The sequence below is a fragment of the Cajanus cajan genome, chromosome 6, assembly GCF_000230855.2.
Source record: "Cajanus cajan strain Asha chromosome 6, NIPB_CcT2T_4, whole genome shotgun sequence".
NCBI lineage: Eukaryota > Viridiplantae > Streptophyta > Magnoliopsida > Fabales > Fabaceae > Cajanus > Cajanus cajan.
The window spans coordinates 9,527,600-9,552,774 of NC_138522.1; the positions used below are offsets into that span (position 1 = coordinate 9,527,600).

Sequence of the window (25,175 nt, forward strand, 5' to 3'; positions counted from 1 at the left end):
CTCACAATACCACAATATCATTTCTAACCTTTTTCACTCACAACCAAATATTTTTATAATTTTCATTCCAGTAGTCATGATCTTTAATTCACATTCACATGACAAACTACAAATTGGAATCATTCTTTAGTCACGAATAGTCAATAAATGCTTATGTTACCTTCTAATCCCTGTGGATACGATATTTTTACTACTTGAACAGCTAGTATACTTGCCGTGTTTGAGACCGTTAATAGAATCTAACTGATTTATAGATTAAAACAAAAGTGTTTAAACGGAAATCTCAACAATTGTCCAAATATGGCCATCATTTCAGACGAAATGAAGGGCTTGGGTGATGCTGCGCGCATGGGCTCGGGTGATGCTGCGGGCGACTCCTCTAAACCAAGTGATTGACAAATATTTGTCGTCATCATCAGAACCGATGTCTCGAAACCTGGTGGGCGTGGTGGATGGTACCAATATGTGTTTTGGGAGAGGGAAGGATAAGTGTAATCCTGTGAAGGAACATAATACATCCTTTCCGGTCTGTCTAGCACTGCAGGGTATATCTGGTCCATAGCCTCAACTGGCGTTCTTCGTCGTGCTAATCATGCTGCCTCCCTAGAGGATGGAGGAACATTGAATGTCCCCATCTCATATGACTCCGAAGGAGGGGGTGCTTCCTCAGCTGGCTCAACGACACGTGCTAGATAGTCATCAGATATCGATAAAAATCGATTAGTTTGCTCTGTGACTGCCTCCAACGAAAACTCTTCTCTGCCAGCAGGGGAAGTCAAGTATGCCAAACACTCAGCTACATCTCCCTACATATACAACAAATGTCATAAATAATTAAGAACTTTATATTTATACAAAATAGTGTATTAAAATATACTTACTAAAGTACACATACCAAAACTGACTCTTTAACTTCATCTGGATCAATGTGCGGCTTCCCTTTCCTCCGGTACCATCTCATGTATTCTGAATTCGAACCTAATAGTCCGACCTGTGGAGGAGTAGGTGTGAAGTGATATGCATATCGATGACCCCAATGCTCTAATGCTGGACTTAATATTGTAGCCCAGTCATCTTCAACCTTACCGCGTAAGGTCAATGCATGCACATTTGCAGGAGTCATTGGAGGATGTGGAATTGGTTGTTGGCAACCAAATTGCCTCATCACCCTATCCGGCTGATGCCATTCACAAATACAAAGACAAAGTAAGGAGATTACAGAACCCCAAATCTGCATCCCCTATGTGCAGTCACCTGGCATCTGTTCAACAGGGGGATATGGCTGCCAAATTATCTGTAAAATATTTTTTTTAATTACAAAAATAAAATACAAATAACGTAGATAAACTTTTTTATAAAACTACAAAACGTTAATTACTTACCGATTTCCTAGTAGTACGATCAAAGTATTTGCGATAAAATTTTATATCATCGCTCATACTTATTTTGGTCCCTATGTTTGACCACCTGAAAAAACATATTATAAATAATTAAATTATGTTTTAATAACTGATTAATTGTCAAAATATAAAGTTTCAAATTTGCTCGTACCTTAAACCAATTGGACTGGCTGGAGGAATAGGTGGAAATGGCGAAGACATAATGGTTGGGAATCGTTCCCATGCCCATAACTGTAATAAAAGGGTAAATCCACGCAGCTTGGGGTTTTGTAATCGGTTGAGGTGCATAAATTCCGATACAAATATCCAAGCACAGCTGCACCCCATGCATAAGTCCTAATAATATCAAAATCGCGCAAAAACAGCAACCATCGTAAGGACACATACGATGAAGATCTATCGGGAACAAGCACTCCTCCTAGATAACGTAATATCCAGGCTCTACCATAACGAACCAAGACATCTACATCATCTATGTCATCAGCAATGTCCCCAAAGATTGCTGCCAACCAAGATAGCCTGACGCGATGTCCTTTAATTTCAGACTGCGGTGGAACAACCCCTAACAGCTCCTCAGCTGCATAAAATCAAACAAAAAATTTAACTATTATCAATATAAACAATATACTATAAATTTACAAATAATTTAAAGTCAAGTTATAATTACCCAATTCCAATATATTTGGACTGCCTCGAGATAATACCGGTTCACCGTCAACCGGAAGACCAACAAGCATGCCAACGTCTTGAAGAGTAATTGTGCACTCTCCGAATGGCATGTGAAATGTATGTGTCTCTGGTCTCCATCGCTCTACCAAAGCTGTTAGCAAACCAGGACTAACTTTGATATAATTCAGACGCGCTATCCATCCGAAACCAGCTTGATCTAGTAACGGAATTATTTGTTGTGGAACTCCTGCAATTCCAGTGGGCGTCGGAGCAGCACGTCGTGCTACTAGTCTCCTGTCTTCATCTCTGTTCCAAACATGCTGTGACACATGTATATTTTGCAACGATAATAAATCATCGTCGACTGGTCCACATGTGACACGCATACCCCTAGAAGATGATGATGATGCCATCTATAACAAAATATTATAAAATTATTTATTTTTACACACATAATTTATTATTTTAATTTCATTAACATTATATAATCTATACGAAAATAATAAATAATAACACACTAACATGATATATAATTTAAAAAAAAATCACAATAATTAATAAATTAAATAAACCAAATAAACCAATAATCTGAAATGAAAATATTATAAGGGAAAAAATAAAACTAAAAATAATAAATACCTGAGATGAGGAAATGCAGCAACAAATCCAAATAAACTAATAATCTGAAAAGAAAAAAAAATAACAGTTATAACAAATGTAAAATAAATATTATATTTAATTAATTTTTACTACCAGATTTAATAAATTTAATATCCAATAAATTAATTTATGTTTTTTACAATAATTTATTTTATAAACATTATTTTTTCACTATAAACAGATAAATAAAATAATTTAATAATTTAAATAAGTAATTATAATCATAATCCAAATAAATAATTTATATATAAATTACATTTATTACTTCAAATTAACTATTTATAATCAGAAAAAATTACACAAAATCAAAATAAATAGTTTTAAATAACAGTTATAACACTTATCAAATTATTTATTTTATAAACAATATTTTTTCAGTACAAATTATTTTGCAATTAACTCGGATTATTTATAATATTATTTACATGTATTTTTTTACTTTTTTTATTTTTTAAAAATAACTAATATAAAAGATAAATAAATTAATTTAAAAATATATAAAATTTCAAAATTAAATTAGATAACACATAAATAAAATAATTTAACACGTAATTAATATTGCATAAATAACACAGAATCCAAATAAATAATTTTAATATAAAAAATATTTATTAATTCAAATAAACCAATTATAATCATAAAAATTAAATAAATTATCAGTTAAAACCTACTTAAAACAAATATGATTAAACAGAAACAAAATACAGAATTAAAAAATAAATAACAATTATTAACTAAATAAAATATGCAAACTTAAATACCCTATAGCGACTTTTAAATATTAAAAAAAAAACCTGAAAAAAATATTTACCTCAAACGAAGACCGAAACTCACGAACCAGCAGCACCAGAATTCCAAATAAATAATTACCTAATCTAAAAGTAAAAATTATTATTAAACCGTAAAATAAATACAAAATATTTAATAAATAAATTTATGAAAACAAAAAAATAAACTTCCCAAACTTACCGGAAGAGGAAGCCGCAAATGAAAGTGAAAGTGGGGGAGGGGGGACCATCTCGTTATTTTATAACTGTAAAAAAATTCATTTTTAACCTAACTGCCACGTGTCAGCTCCTCATTCGTCACGCAAGCGGTAAAACTGACACGTGGCAAGCAGCAGATGGTGAAACAAGGAGGCGCTTTGAGCCACAACGCCTAACACACGCTATAAGCCCGCGCCCCGTTTTTTTTATTTTCTTTTTCGTTTTTAAATTATTTACACAATATTACTTAATTTTTTTTAAAAAAAATTATATTTTTCAAAATCTCATTTCTTTTTTTCGCTTTTATCAAAAAAAAATTTATAATTTATTTTTCAAATTTTATATTTAAAAACAAATATTGCATATAATTTAAAATAGGCGCTATGGGCCACGGCGCCTCACAGGTGCTCTGGGCCATAGCGCCCCAGTTTTTTATTTTTTTTTCGTTTTTAAATTATTTACACATTATATTACTTAATTTTTTATAAAAATTGTATTTTAAAAAATTCCATTTGTTTTTTTCGCTTTTATCAAAAATAAATTTTATAATTTATTTATCAAATTTTATATTTAAAAACAAATATTACATATAATTTAAGACAGGCGCTATGGGCCACGGCGCCTCACAGGCGCTCTGGGCCATAGCGCCCCAGTTTTTTAATTTTTTTTTTCGTTTTTAAATAATTTTCACATTATATTACTTAATTTTTAAATTTATTTTATTAAAAAATTTCAATTCTTATTTTTGCTTTTATCAGATATTTTTTTATAATTTATTTATCAAATTATTTTTATTTAAAAACAAGTATTAAATATAATATTTTTGAATTTTGTTTTAGCCGATTGGAGTCGCTATAGCCTATAGCGACTCTTTCAAAGTCTCCACCAGCTACAGCGACTCTAGCAATATGGCTTTCATGACTTATAATCAGACCCACATTTGCCACGTGTCATTGGTGTCGCTATGGCCCATAGCGACACCTAACAAAACTGCCCCAAAGGTGTAAAATGTTTCAAAACAACCTCATTTTAGTATATAGTTTCTAAAAGTGCACCACAATGGTCGTTTAGCCGATAGGAAGAGATAAAACCCCGTAAGAGAGAATCTGAGTTTTAAAATAATATTTATGCATGTTTCAGCTATACATGAAATTAGAGATTTGTAAATCTTTAAAAAATAAAAAAGATGAAAAGTAATTTCTACATTAGGATATCATGTTAGCATGATAATAATTAATAAAAAAAACTAAATTATATTTTTAATATTTTATCTTATTTGTTAAATTTATTTTAATCTTTTATATTTTAAAATCTTCATTTTAGTCTTTTATTTTTTAAATTTGGTCCAATTTGACTCTTTTAAAATAATGATTATTTTTAATTTTAAGATATGATTTTAGATTTTTTTTTTTACTTATTTAAGGAAATTCGTCTCATTAGATTTACTAATATAAAAATTGTTCAACACAACAAAAGTTCAAATAACAAGTATTAAAGGCATGATGAAAATTGTATAAAAATGAGTTCAAAAGACAATTAAAAATTCAAAAACTATAATATCATACTATTTTCTAGTTACTCATTAGACATATTTTTTACACAATTTTCATTATGTTTATATAATTCTTATGGATTCAAATATCAATTGAATATTATATTCTTTATATAGTTGAATATATCGTTATATGTTTCACGTCTCCAACCAATCAAAAATTGACTCAAAATTATATCATAAAATTAGAAGTTATTATTATTTTAAAAGAAACAAATTGATACAAATATAAAAAAATAAAGAATAAAAATAAATATTTTAAAATATTAGACCAAAATAAATCTAACAAATAAAATAAAATATCAAAAAATATAATTTAATCTTAAAAAAACAATTCCCATATCACAATATTCGATTAATATAAATTAACATAATTATAATGACGTTAGTCAATAAATTGAGAAGTACATAACTTTAAAATTCTAAAGATTTTTTTTATAGTGTTTTTAACTTTAAAGATCTAATTAAAAAATTGAAAAAACAATAAAATCTACAAATTAATTTAACCTAATTTATATTATGAACTAGATTATTTTTAATTATTAATACTTTATTTTAAAATTTAATTAAAAAATAAAAAAAAAAAGTATAAAAAAAATCCTTAAAATTCATCTCATAATTTTTTTTCTTCTGAAAAATTAAAACACTCTCACAGCAAAGTGAAGCTCTAAAACATCGTGCAAGATAACTTATTATCATTTATATATCCTGATTGATAGAGTAATGATTATGTCACTAATTAAAATTATTTAACCAAAATTTATGCTAAGAAATTGTATATTTTATGATAGTAAAAAAGAAAATATTTGATTAAATTTGTGTATGTTTTAGTTGGGATATTCTCGTGGATGTTTCTACTTTATTTTCAACAACTGGGTAATTATTTGTTTTATTTTTTTAATTTCTATTCAAGCTCTAACTTTTAAAATTAGTTCTTTAATTTTACTTTAAGCTTTAATTATAGAAGAACTTAAAAAAGAGTTGGAAAAAAAAAAAAAAAACTCCAACTCAATTGATTCATGCACTGCATTGTGTTTTTTTTTTTAATGCACTACATTGTGTTTTTTTAATAAGTAGTAATTAATAAGATGTAAAAATAATAATATGGTATTGGATCGATCCCTTTAAAGAAGATCTCAAATTAAAATTCGTGTATAAATAAAAAGAAATTTCCCTAATATCATGCATTGTGTTTAAAATCAAAATCACGTCTCAACTCTCAACTCACTTCTCAATTCTCATTTATTAGTTAACCATAATTAGGGAAGGAACACAAAACGTAGAAAAGGCATAATAAGTAAGGGCAAACAAACACCCTCTTGCCATCTCTACATAATGTACAAAGATCATAACCACTCTACAAAACCCAACAAAAGCAGCAACAAAGACGAGAACTGCAAAACCAGATACCCAGAAAGGACACTAGCATGAGAAGGAGAAGGAGAAGGAGGTGGGGTTGTAGAAGTTGTTGCCTTTTCTTGAGAGCAAGCATAACTGCATCGACTTGGACGAACAACTCGGTAAACGCCACTGCTTGCAAGCACATAAACGTCTTTCTTGTTGTCTTCACCAAATGAGAAGATGTAGCCTAATGCAGGAAGCTTAAGGGTGTTTCCAGGTGCAGAGTCACACTGTATAGGAGAATCACGTGCACAACTGAAGGGAATTTTGCTTGTGCTGAAATTTCCACTGTTTTGTGGGTTCTCTGTGGATGTCCATATTGCACCCGCGTATAGATCTCCATACAAGTATCTGAAATTCAGTGATCTCACAATAAGCAATATTAATGTTGCATACATAAGCAGGAAACCAACTTCTACATATAAAAATATATATTCCTATTTCCTACAAATTTCACACGGAGATATCCAATTTGTGAGTGTATGAGTAAGGTGTGTAAACTTCACACTCAAGATATTCAATTGGTAATCGTGTGTACAAACTTCACACTCGAGATATCTAATAATTGAGTGTATGAGTGAGGTGTGCAAACTTCACAATTCAGATATCTAGAATGTGAGTCTGAGGGGAGTGTGCAAATTTCACACTTGAGATTTTCGGTGTGTCTGAATAAGGTCTGTTGATGATCTCGTTGTTGACAAATGATATTAGCAAAATAATGTATATAAGTGAGAGTAACCCTTATTTTGTAATCGATTTTATAAAGTTAAATTAGGTTTCAACCTCTCATTCTAAGTAATCACATTTTTTTTTATAATTATTATTTGTTATGATCCTAGACTGTATTAAGTGGAAGAAGCTTACTTACCTTCCATACATGCAAGGATCAGTGGTGGATCGATAGACATATCCTCCAGTGATGGATGCTGATCCTTCATTCTTGTTTACTTCTGAATGGTTGTACCCCGTTATTGGGAAAATTGGATTTATGGAATCTAAGGAAGTATTTCCTCCGGGTGATTGTGTGGGGTTGAACAGATAGGGGCCCTCGTAAACACGCCAGCCATAGTTTCCACCCTTTGTGATGAGATCCACCTCCTCGTAAAGATCCTGAAAATCAATCATGTAACTGAGAATGTTTCACTAAACTCTCACAAAATCAGGTAGCAGTGTAGCACTTTATAGGAAGCATAATTGTTAAGAATAGAATAGAAGTTGAAGTCTTTAGTTATATAGTATTTTATATTCATGCCTAATTTCTTAAAAGTTCTTCCTCTTGAAGCACAACAAACCCCAATCTAACTTCTTGGGATTTAACAGTAATGTATATGTAATCATACTATATAAATGCGGCAATAGCTCCAATATATGTTAACAGTTCTGCAATTACAGTACAAAAATGTCTATATAGTCCCTTGGCCCAATTGTTATAAGGCTTATTCTGGGATACTAGGGGCCGATTTGGTACTCTTTGATTCAATTCTCATCTGTGTTAGAATAATGCTTAATCAGCAAAAGGCACGTCTCGTAAGTACATATTAATTTTTAATTGTCAATTCTAAGACAGTGCATGGATCATGCCCATGGACTTTAAAAAAAAAAAGTCTATATATGATGAACCTGTTTTACAGTGCTATGGTAGATATGATTAAAAGATATTATAAGTCATGTTGGTGCTTGTTACTTGCAATTTTACATTTTTTAAGAATCAAGATGATCAAGGAATCAAATTTAAAGGGAAAAAAAAAAAAAAAACTCAAGTTTCTCTTATAAGGAAACTGGTAACTATGCCTCACTTAAGAAATGCATATTTTGGTCTCTTGGCAAGCCATAATGTACTAATGTTGATTGTGTAAATTGAACACCACCAAATTGTTTTAGGATAAAAATCACAAACCTGTCCAACATCTGCACACAAAAAATAGGAAGGTCTTTCTGCATCAAAACTGCAGCGCCAAGGATTCCTCAGTCCCAAGGCCCATATTTCAGGCTGCAGATCTTTATCTTCACTAAAAGGATTGTCCTTTGGAATGGAGTAGTTACCCCAAAGGCCTTGTTTGCTAATTTCTGCTGCACCTGAAAAGAGTAAGAAAGAAATACACATTACAAGAGTGTGAGAGCATAAGAGTCCAATTTTTGCCATTAATGTATTTGTCAAAACTTAAAATTTACAGTATCACTAAACACCCTCCCCAGCCCCCCCCCCCACCCCCCCCCCCCCCCAAAAAAATATATATGTGCATTACTCACTTGGAATGTTGTCTATGTCAAGCCTCATAATCTTTCCAAGCAAGGATTTCTTGTTTTGTGCAAAATTGTAAGGATCACCTGAACCTCCTCCATATCCCATCATGAAGTATAAATACCCATCATCAGGTCCAAAGAGTATTTGACCTCCATGTTGAGATGTAAATGGGAGCCCCATGGTAAATATTCTTCTTACCTCAGTTGGTTTAGCACTTTCCACCTGCAAAACCATTTATAACTTGGTGTATATTCATTAAATTAGGACCTGTTTGGATAGAGTTTTCCATAAACACTTTTTGGAGAGAAAAATAGGAAGGAGTAATGAAATAAACTTCTCCATAGGCTAAAACAAACTTATTCATAAGTTAAAAATAAGAAAAAGCTAATAAGAAAGAATTTTTACAAATTTGCTTATGCATATGCTAATTTAAGCTTATAGAGAAATTTATATCATTTTTCCTTCCTATATTTTTCTTTTTTAGAAGTGTTTTTGGAAAAATTTATCCAAACAAATCTTTAAACTCGTTATGGAAGCTACTTTTCTATGCGTGAAGAGGTGTGTACCGAGGAAGGCTGAGATGCAGTGCTATTAGCAGAATACTCTGCAATAACAGTTTGATATTGGCATGGTTGGGCACCATGATCAGTACCTAACTTTGATGGATCACAATTAACATCTGAATTACAAGAACATCTTCCTGTACACCCTGACCACGTAGACTTATCACAGTTAAATGAAGCAAAGAATCGTCCATTTTTCACAAAATCCGGATGAAATGCCATGCCCATCATTCCAAATTGAGTATCAAAGTAAACTTGGTCAGTTAGATCAACAAAAGGACTTGATTCATCAAGCTCCAATTTTCCTCCTGACCCCTCTTCCGGAAGTTTTGCAAGCCAAACCTTTCCCATTTGGTTTGAGAAGAATGCGCGGTTAGAACCATCAGGATGAGCCACCATGTTGAGATAAGATCCATTACCAATTCTCTCAAGGCACAAACCACGAGGGGGGCTAATAGAGGTCTCAGTTTTGTTCAGCGAAACAGGTTCACCTTCAAAGCACACTGATGAGTTATCAGATGATCCACCAAATGCAGTGCAAAAGTCAGTTTTGGACTGCCATAAATCAGTGAGTTTGGAAGCATTGGTGTGAACTGGTGCTCCTGCTTGGCCTTGTAATGAAGGGGCAAATGGGGAATTCACTATGGATACATCCTTGCATGTGTCCCATACTTGAGAGCAAAAATCTTCCACTTCAGTCTTTGACTGAGAAGAATTTGCTGCTATGGTGGAATTGCAAAGCACAGGAACTGATCTAGGTGAGGATTGAACTGTAAATAGCTCCGCTGAATATGGATCACACCTCTAACAACAAAGGTATGAAAGAAATTAATCCAAGGCATAATAAGTGTGACAGTGGTCTCTAGTAAAGATGTCAACATATACGTAAGATTATAAGAAAAACAAAACTATACCATGACATGACTATTGCTTTCAAACCTGGAAATTTCAATACAAAGTGTATGTTTGATATTAGTTTAGGGAAAATATACGTTCCAATGCAAAAAAAAAAAAAAAAAAAAAAAACTTGTAGTTTTTTTTTTCAACCCAGTTGAGTTTAACTAGTTCTCAAACACACATAAAGAAGTTTAGATTTTTTTTTTTTTTGATCCATAAAGAAGTTTAGATTTTGAAGCATGTAAAGTGCACTTCCTATCCATGAGAAATTGATAAGGAGGCTCTTGACTCTTGAGCCAAAAATATCAGTATATAAACCAATATTCATGATGTGAAATAGGGGTGTTCTGGGAAGAACTGTGGTGTTTTTTTTTTTTTTCTATCCTACCCAAAATCTTGCAAGGTCATTTATTTGAACCCAAATTCCACTCATCAAGGCCCCATAACGTATTCATTAATTCTTGATTGGAACTTAATGCCACGTATTAACATGAAGAACTTGTTGGCATACCCCAAATAAGGGGGTAAAGAAAAAAGACATTTTTCGGGATCCTTATCTAATATACATGCTTTTGGAAAAAGGAAAAGAAAAACACAATAAAAACAAAATCTTACCGCACAAAGTATTGATTTCAAAACCGAGGCACAGCTAGAATCAGATACGTTGCTAATTCGGAATTGCTTCTCTATCTGTGCATCTTCTGTGGAGTTGCAACACGTGCTTCCATTGTAAGGACAAAATCCAAGTGTCTTGTTCAGGGTAATGGGTGCTCCTATACAGAGAAACAAAGCCTGCTCAATAGACAAAAACTATGGATAAACACACACAATAAAGGCTAAGGAAAAAGAGAGAAAAACTCACTCGAATCAACACATAGAGGAAGCGATATTGAAGAATCCAAAAGCAGCAACAAGCAACAAAACAAAAAGCTGATGGAAAGAACACCCTTCATTTCACCAAACCAGTTGAAAACCCACTACACCAATATCATCACCCTTTCAATTCATATACATCAAATCCCAGAACGCCATCCAAAGACACAACCTTTCTTGGTAAGTTGACTTGATGGGAAAAAAATGACAAAATTTATTTGAAAACAGCTCTTTGGGGTGTTGAACTTTCTGCCTGTTGCCAACTTCTCTTTCTCCCTCTCTCTCTCTCTCTCAAACTTTGATTTTTAAAGTAGCAGTTCTGGAACCACAATCACGTTCTATCATTTTCCATCATTTCCTTTAATATTCACCCATTGTCTTCAACTCCTAGTGAAGTCAACCCCTCTCAATAAGAAAAGAAACTCCCTCAACCACCATATTGAAACCATATTGAAAGACCCTATTGGTTTTATTTCATCCTTGCCCTTGTTCACAAGCCACAATTTCACAGATGGAAAACGACAGGAACATCGAGTTGTGCATGTTTTCTTCTCTCCGCAGTTGACTTTCAACAATTCTCCTAATATAGTATTGGTGGTGGTTTAGACCGAAGAGAAACGAAGCACCTAGCAAATCATGCTGACTTAGTTGATTACTTCATTCACTTTTGTCGTGTTCAAACTTCACGGCCTTCATTAATTATTGCAGTGTTTCTAACCCATGAAAAGGCATCTCTCTTATTCGAGTTCACATTTTATATTCATATTGTAATAAAGAATGGAATCCACTTGGGATTGCCACTGACCAAATAATTCATAAAAATAAAAAAAGCCGGTAGAGAAAGAGTTGGCATTCAACGGTGACCATCACGCAATAATGGAAAAAACAAAGATATGAAGAGTGAGAGGTAAGGGTTAATCCAAATATGGATAATGACCGTATCTTATACCACGTGGGGATTATTGATGTAACATTTTTTAACTAACAATACTGTTTTTTTCTACACAAAAATTTATGTGAAATGAGTCCAGAATTCATTAGAATTAGAACAGATCTTAAGATTTTATGAGTGTTTATAAAACTACTTTAAATTTCCATAACGTTAAATTTTATTTCTACCATTAAAGGCTTTTTCATACACAATAACAGTAAATCAAATTTATTTAAAGAAAATAACTCATTATCTACCCATAATGATGTAATTTGTCAGTTTAATGATGTCGCACATGACGCAAGACAATGTACTGTCTGGGTAAGAATAATAATAGAAAAGTGTTTGGTGAGGCGTGGCCACGATGATGAAGTATCAGCCAATATTATTCATTTATAGGATAATAAATTAGGAATAGCAGCGAAAGTTGGAAAGTAGTGGCGGGTGTCGGGACAAGAACTCAAAATCTAGGTGTATTTGGCATAATTAAGGATTGAGGGATAAGTTGGTTAAATTTTAAAATATTAATTTGAAGTCATTTGAATTGAAAATAGTACTTGACAAAATTAGTACCATTTTGACATCTCTAAAGGGTGTGGCTGAATAGAGTACTATTGTAACTAATGCTTTGTTTAGATAAAAAGTGAGAAGGAAACAAGTAGGATACTTAGAAAAAAGTAGGAGATAAAAAATAAGTAAATATAAAGTGTTTGAATTGAAAGTATCATATTCTAGAAGATGGGTGATACATGTTACACCCTTTTATGTGATTACATTGTTGAGATTTCTTATTGATTTACTGTATCGTGATCAAATATAAATTGATTTACTATATTAATTAATTTTCAGGGATTGACTTAATTATATGAATTAACTTAATTATAGGAATTTGATTATTTTTTAAAGATATATCATTTTTGTTATTGTTGTATACAAACTCATTCTCTGTAATAATAAAATTAAACTTGAAAGCCTTTTTACAATATGGTATCATGAGCCCTTTTTTTTTAACTATTGATTCACCATTTTTTAACTTTTTTTTAATATCTTGTAAACCCATAAAATGTTTACACCCAAATCATTTTTGGCTTCAACTCTTGTCATTATTCAATCTAAAAGTACCTTCAATGCTGGCATCATTCTTATTGAAACAAATCACAACATATGGTCGTAGATAATGAAAATGCATATTGTAGAGAGGGAGAAACGTATATATTCGAGACAAGGAGAAACAACCAGCAAAGCAAGATCCTGATTATGAAAAATGGTATGTAGAGAATCAAAAGGTGAAGAGGTGGTTGTTGCTATCCATGAGCCCAAAAATCATGAAGCATTACTTACGCTTAGCCACTATGTGTGAAATTTGGAGTGCATTATCTAATACATTCTATGATAGAAGTGATGAGTTACAATTTTTTACTTTAAATCAAAAGGCCTTTACTACCAAACAAAGTGGTAGGCCTCTCTCGGAGAATTGGTAGAAATTTTTCAAGAATTGGTTGAAATTTTTTAGGAATTGGATCATTGTGATAAGGTTGTCATGAAAGATCCTAAAGATGTCACAACTTACAAGAAATCAATAGGATGGCTAAGGGTGCATATATTCCTTGTTGGATTAGATGGTGAGTTTGAAAAAATTCATAGAGAGATCATACGCAAAGAACATATCCCTGAAATAGGGAACTCTTATGCATTGATTCGTCAAGAGGTAATACATCGAGTGAGTTGGAAAGGCGAATCTAAAAGTTTCGACAACATAGCCATGATCGCTCATAATTGAAATTGGCAAGGTCAAACAAAAGGAAATCACTCTAAAGCCAACTCAAAGTTTAAATGCACTCATTATAATCAGCAAGGACACACTAAGAGTCGTTGTTTTGAACTTAATGGTTATATAGAGTGGTGGGATCACAGTTGGGATCAACGAAGAAAGAATCCAAGCACAAATGTTGTTAAGGTAAAGATCATAAGTGATGCCTCTAAGGAGTCCAGTGCATTGATGGAAACTAGAGGTAATAGTGATGAGTTTTCTATACCTATTACTAATAGCACATGGATAATTGATTTAGGTGCCACTGATCATATGACTTTTGATTCTAGACAAATTTCATCCTTGAAACCATCCTTAAAAGAATTGATTTTCACTGCTAATGGTAACACAACCTCTGTCATTGGAAATGGATCCTTAAATCTTACTAATAATTTGACTTTGGATTCTGTTTTAGTTGTTCCATCTCTAGTATATAACCTTTTGTCTATTTCTCAAATCACTACAGCCTAAAATTGTATTGTTATCTTTTGGCCTAATTTTTGTGTGTTTAAGGACATTTAGACCAAATAGACGATTGGTTATGGTGTTAAACGAGGAAGATTATACTACTTGGGCTTGAGGTTGAAAGATTCTATAGGAAGTTAGAAAGTGTTTTGATGGTGAATAATGCTACCAAGCAGAAAGAGGAAACTGAAATGAGGTTATGGCATCATCGCCTAGGACATGCTTCATTTAGTTATTTGAAAAAAAACTATTTCCTTTATTATTTGCAAAGCTTGATGTCTCTTTTTTCATTGTGATGTATGTGAACAAGCAAAAAGTCACTGTGTACCTTTTTCACTTAGTTTGAATAAAAGTCTTGTTCCTTTTATGCTTATACACTTAAATGTTTGGGGTCCTTATAAGATTTCTACTTTAAGGGGATCATGTTGGTTTTTTACTTTCATAGATGATTGCATAAGGATGACTTGGTTATGGTTAATGAAATCCAAAGGAAAAGTGAACTTGATATTTCAAAAGTTTCCCAAAATGATTGAAACCCAATATAATGCAAAGGTTCAAGTTCTTCGTAGTGACAATGAGCGTGAATACCAAAGTCTAGACCTCAAGAAGTACTTGGAAGCACATGGGATTATTCATCAAAAACTACTTGCCCTAATACTATGCAACAAAAATGGTGTTATTGAGCGAAAAAATTGATACTTATTGAAGGTAGTATGTTCTTTATTATTAGAGGCTCATATGCCTTTGGCTTATTGGGGAGAGACTCTTACTGTGGCAACATATATCATGAATTGGATTCCTTCTAGCTCTAATAAAATTCAAACACCACTATAGACTTTCACTAACAAAGTAGTTACCATTGCTAGTGTAGATTCGGCTCTTCGTATTTTTGGTTGTGTAGTGTTTGTCCATATTCAAAAGAACCAAAATAAATTGGCACTTCAAGCTTTACGATGTGTGTTTCTTGGATATGCTATGCAGATGTTACCATCCTCCAACTAAACAAATGTTTATCATCATGGACGTTGTTTTTCATGAAAAAATAATGTATTTCTTTTCAGAATATGCATTTTAGGGGGAAAAATATCAAGAACTTCAGACTTTAGACTATGATTGTAAATAATATGCATATCTTAAGAAAGGTGAGTCCATTAAAGATGATGACTGCTTCGGAACAAATACTTCTACAATAATTGATTCACATGTTAGAGACCATTTAGAAGCAAATTGCAACAACGATAATTCTTATGTAGATAACTTGCAATCAAGTTGTATTGATAAGGTGAAAAATGAAATAAATGGGACTTCAAATGATGAAGTGGTGATCGAACTTGGTATGACCTCCCCTATATCTTTGAATGAGCTTCGATGACACACCAAACCAATCGTCTGCTGTTATGAATGCTCCTAATCTTGTGTTTGAGTCAACAAAAGTATTGTCAAACACAGTACAATGTTATATTTAGGTATCAGAATCCTAGAGTATGTTTTGATAAATTTATTCATATATATTTTAAAAAATTAAATAAATAAATTTCTGTAAAAGATAAATTATTTTATAAATAAATTAATTTGAAAATTTTCTTTTATATCAACTTTTTTAATTTATGTTATAAGCTACAACTTGTATTAGTCAGTCGTATGGGTGCTCATTTTTTTTTTAAGAATACTGTTAATACATTTAAATACTCATTGTCAGCATTATGTATGAATATTAATATTAAAATGACTATTTTATGAAAATTGGTACTTTAAAAATGCTTATTAATGTTCCGAGTGTTATCTTAGTATTTGTATTTGTTATTGTTGATTGGCTTATAATTTTAATTGAAACTATGATTGAAAGAATCACGATTTTCTAAATCTTGAGACAAAAATTAAAAATTTAAATAAATTGAAACTTCTGCTTAAAATTAAAATTTTCAATAAAATTAAACATGTCAAAAAGTGATAATTACCCAAAAATATATTTTATTTATAAAATTAAATTAAAATTTATATAAAAGTATCATATAAACATTTACCAGTAATTTATAAATAAATAATTTTATCAAACACTTAAAACTTAATTAGTTAGTTTAGTAATTTTTAGCTAACATCTTTCAATTACCATTATTTTTTTAGTTTTCCGCTAAACTTTTGAACTAAAGACAACCTTAATTAGAATATGTTTAGCAAGCATCTTAAGCTAGCTTCTAGTTTTCTTTACTAGATCAAAAAATTTATTTGACCATATTAGTAATGTCTGGTAAGCGCACATATTTGAATAGCTTGCAGCGTTTTGTATAACACTCACTTCAAGTTAAGTTTTAGCTTTTAACTTCTTACATTTTATTATTTTTGTATCCTTAAAATGCTTATTAAATTTACTTTTTACCTTTTTTCTTACATAAAGTAGGGTTTTATTATTCTATTTTAGTTATTATTACTTTTTGATATTTTTTATACTACATAGATTTATTTTCGTATTATACTTCAAGCTAGATATTGATAATGGATTAGTATGACAATACAAATACACAATGACATTTGAAAGTACAGAGTATTAATCAACTAAATGAAAGTATGTTGATTATTTAGGTGTATGTTATTTATATCTTATTTTAAAATATAATACAAGATTGCAAAATATAAAGTGTGTCTTATTTTATTTTATTTTAATGAATATTAGTTTGAGTATAACTCAATTCTAAAAAAATTTATAAGATGAAAATTATTTCTACTTTTATATATATATATATATATATATATATATATATATATATATATATATATATTCTATTTTAGTCTTATTTTTAAGACTTTAACCGACAATGAGACTTGAATTCATCTCCAATAATAATTATAACAAAAAGAAATGATCACGGCTATAATTGAGTTTTGAAGGAGCATGGCTACTGGCTGGCTAGGTGATAATTTTAAAATTTGATCCAATCTATGAGTGGCTTTCGAATTCAATGAACCCTACAATAAACTACTAGTAATTAATAACATTAATGCATGCATGCATATCGATCTATTTGTTTAATCAATTACACGCTACATTTTAAATTTAAAGGTATCATTTGAATTTTTAGTTTTGTAACGTAGTTCACTGGATCTTAAAAGGCTCAAGGGAAAGGTTGTAAAGGTATCATTAGACCTAACTTTAAGGTAAGAAAGATGAAAAATATGAAAGATAGCTTCAACAATGCCCCTATCAATAACTAGAACATGGATGTACCAGCTTTTATAACCATTGATTATGCATTTTTCTATAGTTGTCAGTTGTCACTCTCACATGATGGTTGAGATAAAAATGTGCATCAACTTAACCGGGAGAAGTGGATGTTAAAAAGAGAAGAAACATTAGATAGCAACTTCATTAAAACTTTAATCATTAATTTATTTTTGTTGACTCAAATCATTAATTGTTAAATTAACGGTTATAAATAGTACGTATATTTTATTTTCTATAACCTTAGCAGAAGCCAGTTCAGATACAAACCAGTTATAATTCATACTACTGTATTAAGCACAAAATGTTGAAAAATGAAAAAAAAAAAAAAAAAAAAGGTTCAATGCAGCACATTCAGCTTAATGCTTGAGATACATCCTTTTTGGGTGGGAATTGCCCGAATAATATTACTGCTACTTTAGATCATAAGATATAATGTATGGTAAGAGAGAGGAACAACATAAGAAAACCAAAACCTTCACAAAATGAGGAAGAAGAATGAGGCCTGTTATTTCCAAGACCAACTTTTTCCTTGGTGCAAAAGTAACTGCAACGACTTGGTCGTGCAACTCTGTAAACACCAGTGCTTGTCAGATAATATATGTCTTTGTTGTTATCTTCTGCTAACGAGTACACATACCCTAACAAAGGAGTAGGATTTCCCTTCAAAAAAGAGCATGGCATTGGTGAGTCATGAGCACACCTAGAAGAAATCTTGGCACTGCTGAAGTTTTCACTGCCTTCAGGACTTTCTGTACCCACAAAAATAAACCCTGCATAAAGATCTGTGTACAAGTACCTGAAATATCAACATCTGCCATGTTATTTTAAAGGGTCTTGCTTGGAATTACCACAGTAAGGAGTACTAAACATGCCATATATAAGGATGAAACTTAGGATTAACACATGATTAAGTTCCTGAACTTTTTAAGAATTTATAATTAAGTCTTTAAACTAAAATTTTTTGTAATTGGGTCTTGATATTTTATAACTTTTGTAATTGAATCCTTACAATTAGTAAAATCGCTATAACCGGTTACTTTTGTGACTTTTGAAACTGCCACAAATTAACTAAACGGATCCAATTTCAAAATTATAAAGGATCAAGTACCCAATTACAATTTTTGTTAAGTTTACGGACTTAATTAAAATTTTCAAAATGTTCATGGACCATTCGTTGTATTAGACCTAAAACTTAAATACAATTATTTGTTTATTTTTTATACAAAACTGGAGTTTTACCCCACTAACCTATATATCTCTTTGATGCAAACTTTAAACTATGTGAATTACCTATATAAAACTTCAACTTTGATAGGAAAATAACACTCCAAGCATTTAAGAATATGTATCCATGGCGGCCCAGTCATAAAGCGGGGGAAGCCCAACCATTAGTTTATTTAGTATAATGATAATTAAAGAGCATATAAATAAAGTTTTAATTGTTGGATAAAAAATTGTTTTTATTTTTTAAAGACCTGATTTTTTTTTGTTATTTTTTAAATTTTATAAAAGCCTCACATTAGAATATTTGTACCGATGATTTTTGTATACTTCTAAATAAATATTCAATAATCTTTGTATTAATGATATAATAAATGCATTTGCCACATTGATGTATAATATGCAGGGTAATGACAAATCAACCTTCCATACATGCAAGGATCAGTCATGGACCGATAAAAATAGCCACCAATGATGGATGCAGATCCCGTATTGTTCTCAATCTCAAAATGATTGTAACCCATTACAGGGAATGTTGGGTGTATGGAACTAGCAGAAGTGTTTCCTCCAGGAGACTCTAATGCCTGAAAAAGAAAATGACCCTCGTAGACTCGCCAACCATAGTTCTTACCCTTCTTAACCACATCAATCTCTTCGTATTGATCCTATAAAAGAACATGTTACTAGTCAGAGAAAGCTCATCAGGAATCAAGAACTACAAATTAAAAAAATAATAATAATTGCATGCCAATAAACTCGACCACATCCAAGGAATTAATTAAATTGGATCATTGAATATGTACCCTTAAAAAGAGAAAACTAGTAGGATCACTAAACCTGGCCAGCATCTCCACATAGAAAATAGGATGGTCTCTCAAAGTCAAAACTACAGCGCCAAGTATTCTTGAAACCAATGGCCCATATCTCTCTCTCAAGTTCATTGTCACTGACATATGGATTATCTCTAGGTATAGAATAATTTCCCCACAAGCCCATCTCATTTATTTCTCTGGGACCTGCTAACATACAGAACCTCACAATCACGAGAGAACATAATCCACCAAAGGGTTTGTCAGAAAAATCAACTGAAGGGAATTAATTCCATCTTTGTATCAGAAAGTCCTCATATTTGTATGATCAACTTAATATGAAGGGTTATGGGGTGGGGTTGTGATGTAGACATGTAGTACAAAGTTTAGACATTAAAACGTTTAGAATAGTTAATAGAATTTGTTTAGATACTATTTAGAAGCGCTTTTAAAAGTTTTTTTGTTGGGAAAAACTTTATTTTCAATAGAAAAATTCTCAAAAATTCTTTTAAACTTGTATCTAAACAAACTTGGAAAATAGGACTTACTGGGTATATTATCAACATCAATTCTCAAAATCTTTCCCAATAAGGATTTCTTGTTTTGGGCAAAGTTGTAAGGATCATCACGATTATAGCCATCAGACAACATGAGGTACAAATATCCATCACCAGGTCCAAACAAAATCTGACCAGCATGACCTCCACTTTGAGGAACACCAATTGTGAATATTCTTCTCACTTCTGATGGATTGGCACTTTCAGCCTATAAACAAAATAAAGATATACTCATAAAAAATAAGGAAGAAAACACGGTTGTTTATAAGCAAATTGGGAAAGTGGTGTCAAAAAATACCAAGGAAGGCTTTGATGAAGAGCCATTGACTGTAAATTCTGCTACGACATTGTGATACTGGCATGGGAAGATACCTCTAGCACCAAGTTTTGAAGGATCACAATTCACATCCGAGTTACACGCACACCTTCCAGAACATCTAGGATTTTTCATCTGATCACAATTATAAGAGAGAAAGAAGCGGCCATTTTGTGAAAAATTTGGATGAAATGTCATTCCCAATAAACCATGCCCAGTATCAAATATAATATCATCACTGATGTCTAAAAAGGTTTTGGATTCATCAATTTCCAAAATCTCATTGGACCCCTCAACAGGAATCTTTGCCAACCATATCTTTCCTTGCATATTGGCAAAGAAGGCACGGTTAGAACCATCAGGATGTGGAGCCATATTAAGGTATGACCCTTCTCCAATTTTCTCCAAGCATAGACCCTTAGGAAAAAAGGGGGTTTGTTCATTGTTCAATGAAATTGGTTCACCGTTGAAGCATGCTTTTTCATCTTCTGAAGATCCACAAAATGTCTCACAAAAGCTTCTCCTAGACTTCCAAATATCTCTCACTGTTGAAGTTAAGAAGCCAAGGTCCTTGCCAGTTTTGTCTTGTAAGAAAGATTCAAATGGGGAATTAATTATAGAAACATTTTCACATGTTTCCCAAATCTTTGTGCAGAAATCAAAAGAACAATCACCACTGGATTGTTGTGACTTAACTGGTAATGTGGTGTTGCACAAAAGGGGAACAGTTTTAATGCCTGAGGCAGTTTGGAACGATTTTTCAGAAAACTGACCATCACTTATCTGCAAATTATTAATAACGGATCAAAACATATGAAGGAATAGTAAACTGTGATACAGCTAAAAAATAAAGTCAACATTTCAAACAAGGAACATGTAGGTGACGAGAAACAACGTCAAACAGAATTTTTTGTCAATCAATTCAAGAAAACATAGTACAGATAGTATTCTATTTTACCCCTAAACTAACCTTTGAAAGATGGGAGATTTGTTTAGTGATATGAAATAATATGTATAAGCGGAGCCAATTTTCTCCTTACGATTTAGTTTTTGGAGTCAAATTAGACTCGAACTTAAATCTTCAGATGGTATCGAAGTATTCTAGTGGTTATTGTGGCCCTATCAGACCAATGAAATTGAATTAGTTAAGCATTTTAATCCATGATATTTTTAAAAATGTTTCACTACTCCCCAACATTATAAGTACTTTTGTTTCCATGTTATTTGTAAGCAAAAATTCACAGATCAAACATTAACACAACTAATAATTCAGTCCTTCAATAATTTGATTGACATTATTTTGATATTTTAAATTTTAGATAGTAGGTAAATCGCTCAGATATTATAAGAAACAAAAACCGCCCTTCTTAAAATTTTAAAACTTTTTTGATATTGGAAATCTTTTATTAATGAAATAATTAATGTCAAGGATTCACCTCAATTTTAAATAAATAATTGCCCATTTTTCAAAATTTCTCTAAGAAATTGACAAAAATAAATGATTATTTAAAAAAAAGCTAAATTAAACATGAAATGAATATTTAAAATTGATTATGTAAATTATTTTTATTAAATAAATTGTGATATTCCATTTTAACAACAACAATAATAATAATTTCAACAATAGTACCCCAATTAATATTATAATTGACAAATTTTAAATAAATTATATTATAAAGATAAAAATACAACACATGAGGAAGGATTTGAATCCTTCATAACAGGTGCAACCCTCCAAAGAGAAGAGAAAAAAAAAATGAAAACGAATCTTCTCATGTTAAATTTTTATTTGACCATATTATGGGAAAAAATTGTGTCTATTTTTCTCTTTTTAAGTATATACAAATTTTAATATGACTTTATCTATTTTTTTGTTTGTTTGTACTAAATATATCTATAATCGATATTTAGAGATTAATCATTTCAATACTAACATCAACTAAATAAGTTGTATCTCCTAACAAAATTTTCTTCATCATATAAAAGGTCAATAATAGATATCATATTTAAGGAACTCAGTTGTATGTCAAGTATCAGCTGTGTTTAATATTGTTGGTTATATGACCTCATGTTTTATTTGTTATGAAGAAAAATATTGATACAATTTTTTTTACAAAATATAAAGTAAAAAATTTAATATGAGAGAATCTATTTCCAAACAATATACAATGTCTACTTATACTTGAACTAGAGAGAGAGATCAACTGAGGGGTATGTGAAACTAATGAGTAGCACTGGCCACCTCCTAGAATGCTTACCGCGTATAAAATGGACTTGAGGAGAGATGAAGCACAATTTGGGTTAGTGACGTTTAACTCGTGCAATTGTTTCTGAAACCTTGCTTCACCAGCGTTACAACATGCCTCTGTCTTTCCATCGCAAGAACAGATTTTCAGAGGAGCCTCAGGGAAGCCTGTTCCATCAACAACAACAACTCAAATAAGTGATCATTATGCAAAGAGGTAAAAATGAATCAACTGATTTGCAAAGAATCTAGTGAAGGGATTGTGATGGTAGAGAGAAACAAACCACTCCCACTTGAGTTGGTGCAAACAACAAAAGATGAAGAGAACTTCAAAAGACGTGATAATATGACACAAAGGAAGAGAATGTGAAGACCGTTGCAACTCATGGCACCAAGGTTCTGAAGAAAGTATAAAATCATAAAACAAACAAAGTATTACAAAGTAGGTTATGTATGTATAGATGATCAAACCCTTTATTGTATCTGAAATTAAGATACTGCATGGAAAGAAAACAGTCATTCAGTTGTTACTCTACGTTGTCCTTATTGGAACTCTCATTAATCAACAGTGGTGTTTGTTTCATCGACCTTCTCAAAAATAAGCACATGGAAGAAAGCATGTTAGGGAACAACTTTCGCATACCGCGCAACTGTGTTGCAAAGAGGGAACCAAAAAGTACATTAAACTCTAATCTCGGCCAATAATGAAGGCTACTATGGCAAAGTCGTTTTAAGTTCTTTGGAACCCAATGCTAAACTTACCTCGATGGATGGCACTCCTCTTGATTATCCAAACTTATACTGCCAACATTTTGGGCCTCTAGTAAACAATTGAGGATTTGAGTATCACTTCATCAACGGTTATTGTTCTTCATTGTGATAATCCAAGTATTATTCAAATTTCTTGTAATGATGTTGTATTGAGATTGATTACCTACCACTTTCAGACTCACTCTGGTTACTACTATTAATCTTGTTCCTTTATCCTTCTCATCTGAAGTAACTGATATCTTCACCAAAATTCACTTTCCTTGGCATTTTCAAAAAATTGTTTCCAAACTTAACTTCACATCCACAATTCCACCTTGAGTTTGAGGGGAAGGGGTGTTAATGTAAATAACTAATTATGAGGATTATAGGAATCTGTATTGATTTTATGGCTTAACTTTAGGACTTGATACCTTATTTTTCTCCTACATTATATTATATATACTAGCTATATTCTGTATATAAACACCTAATCTGTACCCAATTGTGAGTTTGTAACATGGAAAAATATACAGTTTTTGCATTCCTCCTGTCTATCAGTTCTGCCAACATATACATACATACATATATATATATATATATATATATATATATATATATATAGAGAGAGAGAGAGAGAGAGAGATTATTGTCCACTCCACTGATGATTCCTTGAGTTCCTGTGTCTCGAATAAACACTGGTTACTGGGAGCTAAATCAGTATTCAGCTTCGAACCACTTCTTGGTGGTCCCCATCCTACTTGAATGTAAGGCTCATGAGTTTCCAATAGTGAATCCTTTTGAAAAAAGGGCAGCTCAGCTAAAACCAAAGGAAAAGTTTTCTTTCCAAAAGACTAATATTTTCCCTAAACGGTTCATCAGAGAGAGGGAAATAAAGTTCCAACTAGCATTCTTACTACTTCAAAGCTGATCTGGAAATGCAAATAATGATTGGTGCTCTGTTCATTTTGCAAGGGCCAGATCTGGAAGAGGGTTAAAACTGAAGTGCGCTGCTACAGTGATACTGAACTGTTTCTCATAGAAATACTAGTATGCTTTGTTCCCCCATATGTGTCTGTTAAGCCATTTGTGGTCAGCGGGACCAAGTAGTACTAAAACATGAACAGTTTATGATATAAGCCCACAATCAATATAGCAGAAACGGTTGAAAATAGAGGGAAATATAGGCTACGAAGGCTTTACGTTTCAATCCGTGGGGCTTGACAGTGGAAAATAAAATTGAAATTTTTTACTATCCTCTTTCATGGTGTGAATGAAAAGTAAGAATGTGAAAGAAAAAAAATATGAAAAATATAGTCAAGATTAAACCACCCTCATTTATCAATTCATGCTATGGGAGGAGTTGCCAGAAAATATGGGTCCAAAGTGAAAATGCGTTTACTCTACTATAAACATTCCACATTTTTATGTTTGTACCAAGAATGTTCGAAATGATTTTTCTTCACCCCATGTACTACCATCTCACTTGGCCAATACCAAGGCACTAACAAGAGATGTTAACAGCTGCACAATGTAAATCATAGTATTTGTTAACATCGAACAACCTCTCACACAACGATAAGACAGACATGAACCGTTAAGGCAAGA

At 31.7% G+C, this 25,175-nt stretch overlaps 3 protein-coding genes across 6 annotated transcripts; all 3 read right to left on the reverse strand.

The window, feature by feature from the left end:
- Window positions 1–590: 590 nt before the first annotated feature.
- On the reverse strand, window positions 591–3,747 carry LOC109812450 (serine/threonine-protein phosphatase 7 long form homolog). The gene is made up of 9 exons (XM_083076044.1): window positions 3,699–3,747; window positions 3,541–3,599; window positions 2,709–2,752; window positions 2,068–2,375; window positions 1,788–1,977; window positions 1,552–1,716; window positions 1,383–1,467; window positions 896–1,177; window positions 591–806 (listed from the first exon to the last, which is right to left on the reverse strand). The coding sequence occupies exons 1-9, from the start codon at window positions 3,745–3,747 to the stop codon at window positions 591–593; spliced, it is 1,398 nt and encodes a 465-aa protein (XP_082932170.1).
- A 2,732-nt stretch (window positions 3,748–6,479) lies between these two features.
- On the reverse strand, window positions 6,480–11,969 carry LOC109812462 (HIPL1 protein). Of its 2 annotated transcripts, XM_020376433.3 has the most exons (7): window positions 11,236–11,969; window positions 10,989–11,146; window positions 9,480–10,280; window positions 8,919–9,135; window positions 8,566–8,744; window positions 7,537–7,778; window positions 6,480–7,019 (listed from the first exon to the last, which is right to left on the reverse strand). In XM_020376433.3, exons 1-7 carry the CDS (start codon window positions 11,324–11,326, stop codon window positions 6,614–6,616), a joined length of 2,094 nt encoding a protein of 697 aa, XP_020232022.1. In that variant the 5' UTR covers window positions 11,327–11,969; the 3' UTR covers window positions 6,480–6,613. The 2 variants fall into 2 exon arrangements, with proteins under 2 accessions (XP_020232022.1, XP_082932823.1); XM_083076697.1 differs by lacking the exons at window positions 10,989–11,146; window positions 11,236–11,969 and adding an exon at window positions 10,391–10,758.
- A 5,901-nt stretch (window positions 11,970–17,870) lies between these two features.
- On the reverse strand, window positions 17,871–25,141 carry LOC109812461 (HIPL1 protein). Of its 3 annotated transcripts, none has more exons than XM_020376431.3 (7): window positions 23,105–25,141; window positions 22,834–22,988; window positions 20,558–21,358; window positions 20,251–20,467; window positions 19,731–19,909; window positions 19,317–19,558; window positions 17,871–18,468 (listed from the first exon to the last, which is right to left on the reverse strand). In XM_020376431.3, exons 1-7 carry the CDS (start codon window positions 23,238–23,240, stop codon window positions 18,093–18,095), a joined length of 2,106 nt encoding a protein of 701 aa, XP_020232020.1. In that variant the 5' UTR covers window positions 23,241–25,141; the 3' UTR covers window positions 17,871–18,092. The 3 variants fall into 3 exon arrangements, with proteins under 3 accessions (XP_020232020.1, XP_020232021.1, XP_020232019.1); XM_020376432.3 differs by having other exon boundaries at window positions 19,326–19,558; window positions 19,731–19,912; XM_020376430.3 differs by having other exon boundaries at window positions 19,731–19,912.
- Window positions 25,142–25,175: the final 34 nt, after the last annotated feature.

Bases quoted from the DNA above. Each gene is read 5' to 3' on its own strand.
- LOC109812462 (XM_020376433.3), bottom strand. From the start codon at position 11,326: ATGAAGGGTGTTCTTTCCATCAGCTTTTTGTTTTGTTGCTTGTTGCTG. The intron at 10,281-10,988 runs GTAAGATTTTGT...CTTTGTTGTTAG, and splicing joins TGAAATCAATACTTTGTGCG to AGGTGTGATCCATATTCAGC. The intron at 9,136-9,479 runs GTACACACCTCT...ATGGTTTTGCAG, and splicing joins CTGCATCTCAGCCTTCCTCG to GTGGAAAGTGCTAAACCAAC.
- LOC109812461 (XM_020376430.3), bottom strand. From the start codon at position 23,240: ATGATTTTATACTTTCTTCAGAACCTTGGTGCCATGAGTTGCAACGGT. The intron at 22,989-23,104 runs GTTTGTTTCTCT...TTGATGGAACAG, and splicing joins CACCAACTCAAGTGGGAGTG to GCTTCCCTGAGGCTCCTCTG. The intron at 19,913-20,250 runs GTAAGTCCTATT...TCTGTATGTTAG, and splicing joins TGATGTTGATAATATACCCA to CAGGTCCCAGAGAAATAAAT.
- LOC109812450 (XM_083076044.1), bottom strand. From the start codon at position 3,747: ATGGTCCCCCCTCCCCCACTTTCACTTTCATTTGCGGCTTCCTCTTCC. The intron at 3,600-3,698 runs GTAAGTTTGGGA...CTTTTAGATTAG, and splicing joins ATTTGCGGCTTCCTCTTCCG to GTAATTATTTATTTGGAATT. The intron at 2,376-2,708 runs GTATTTATTATT...TGTTTGGAACAG, and splicing joins GCTGCATTTCCTCATCTCAG to AGATGAAGACAGGAGACTAG.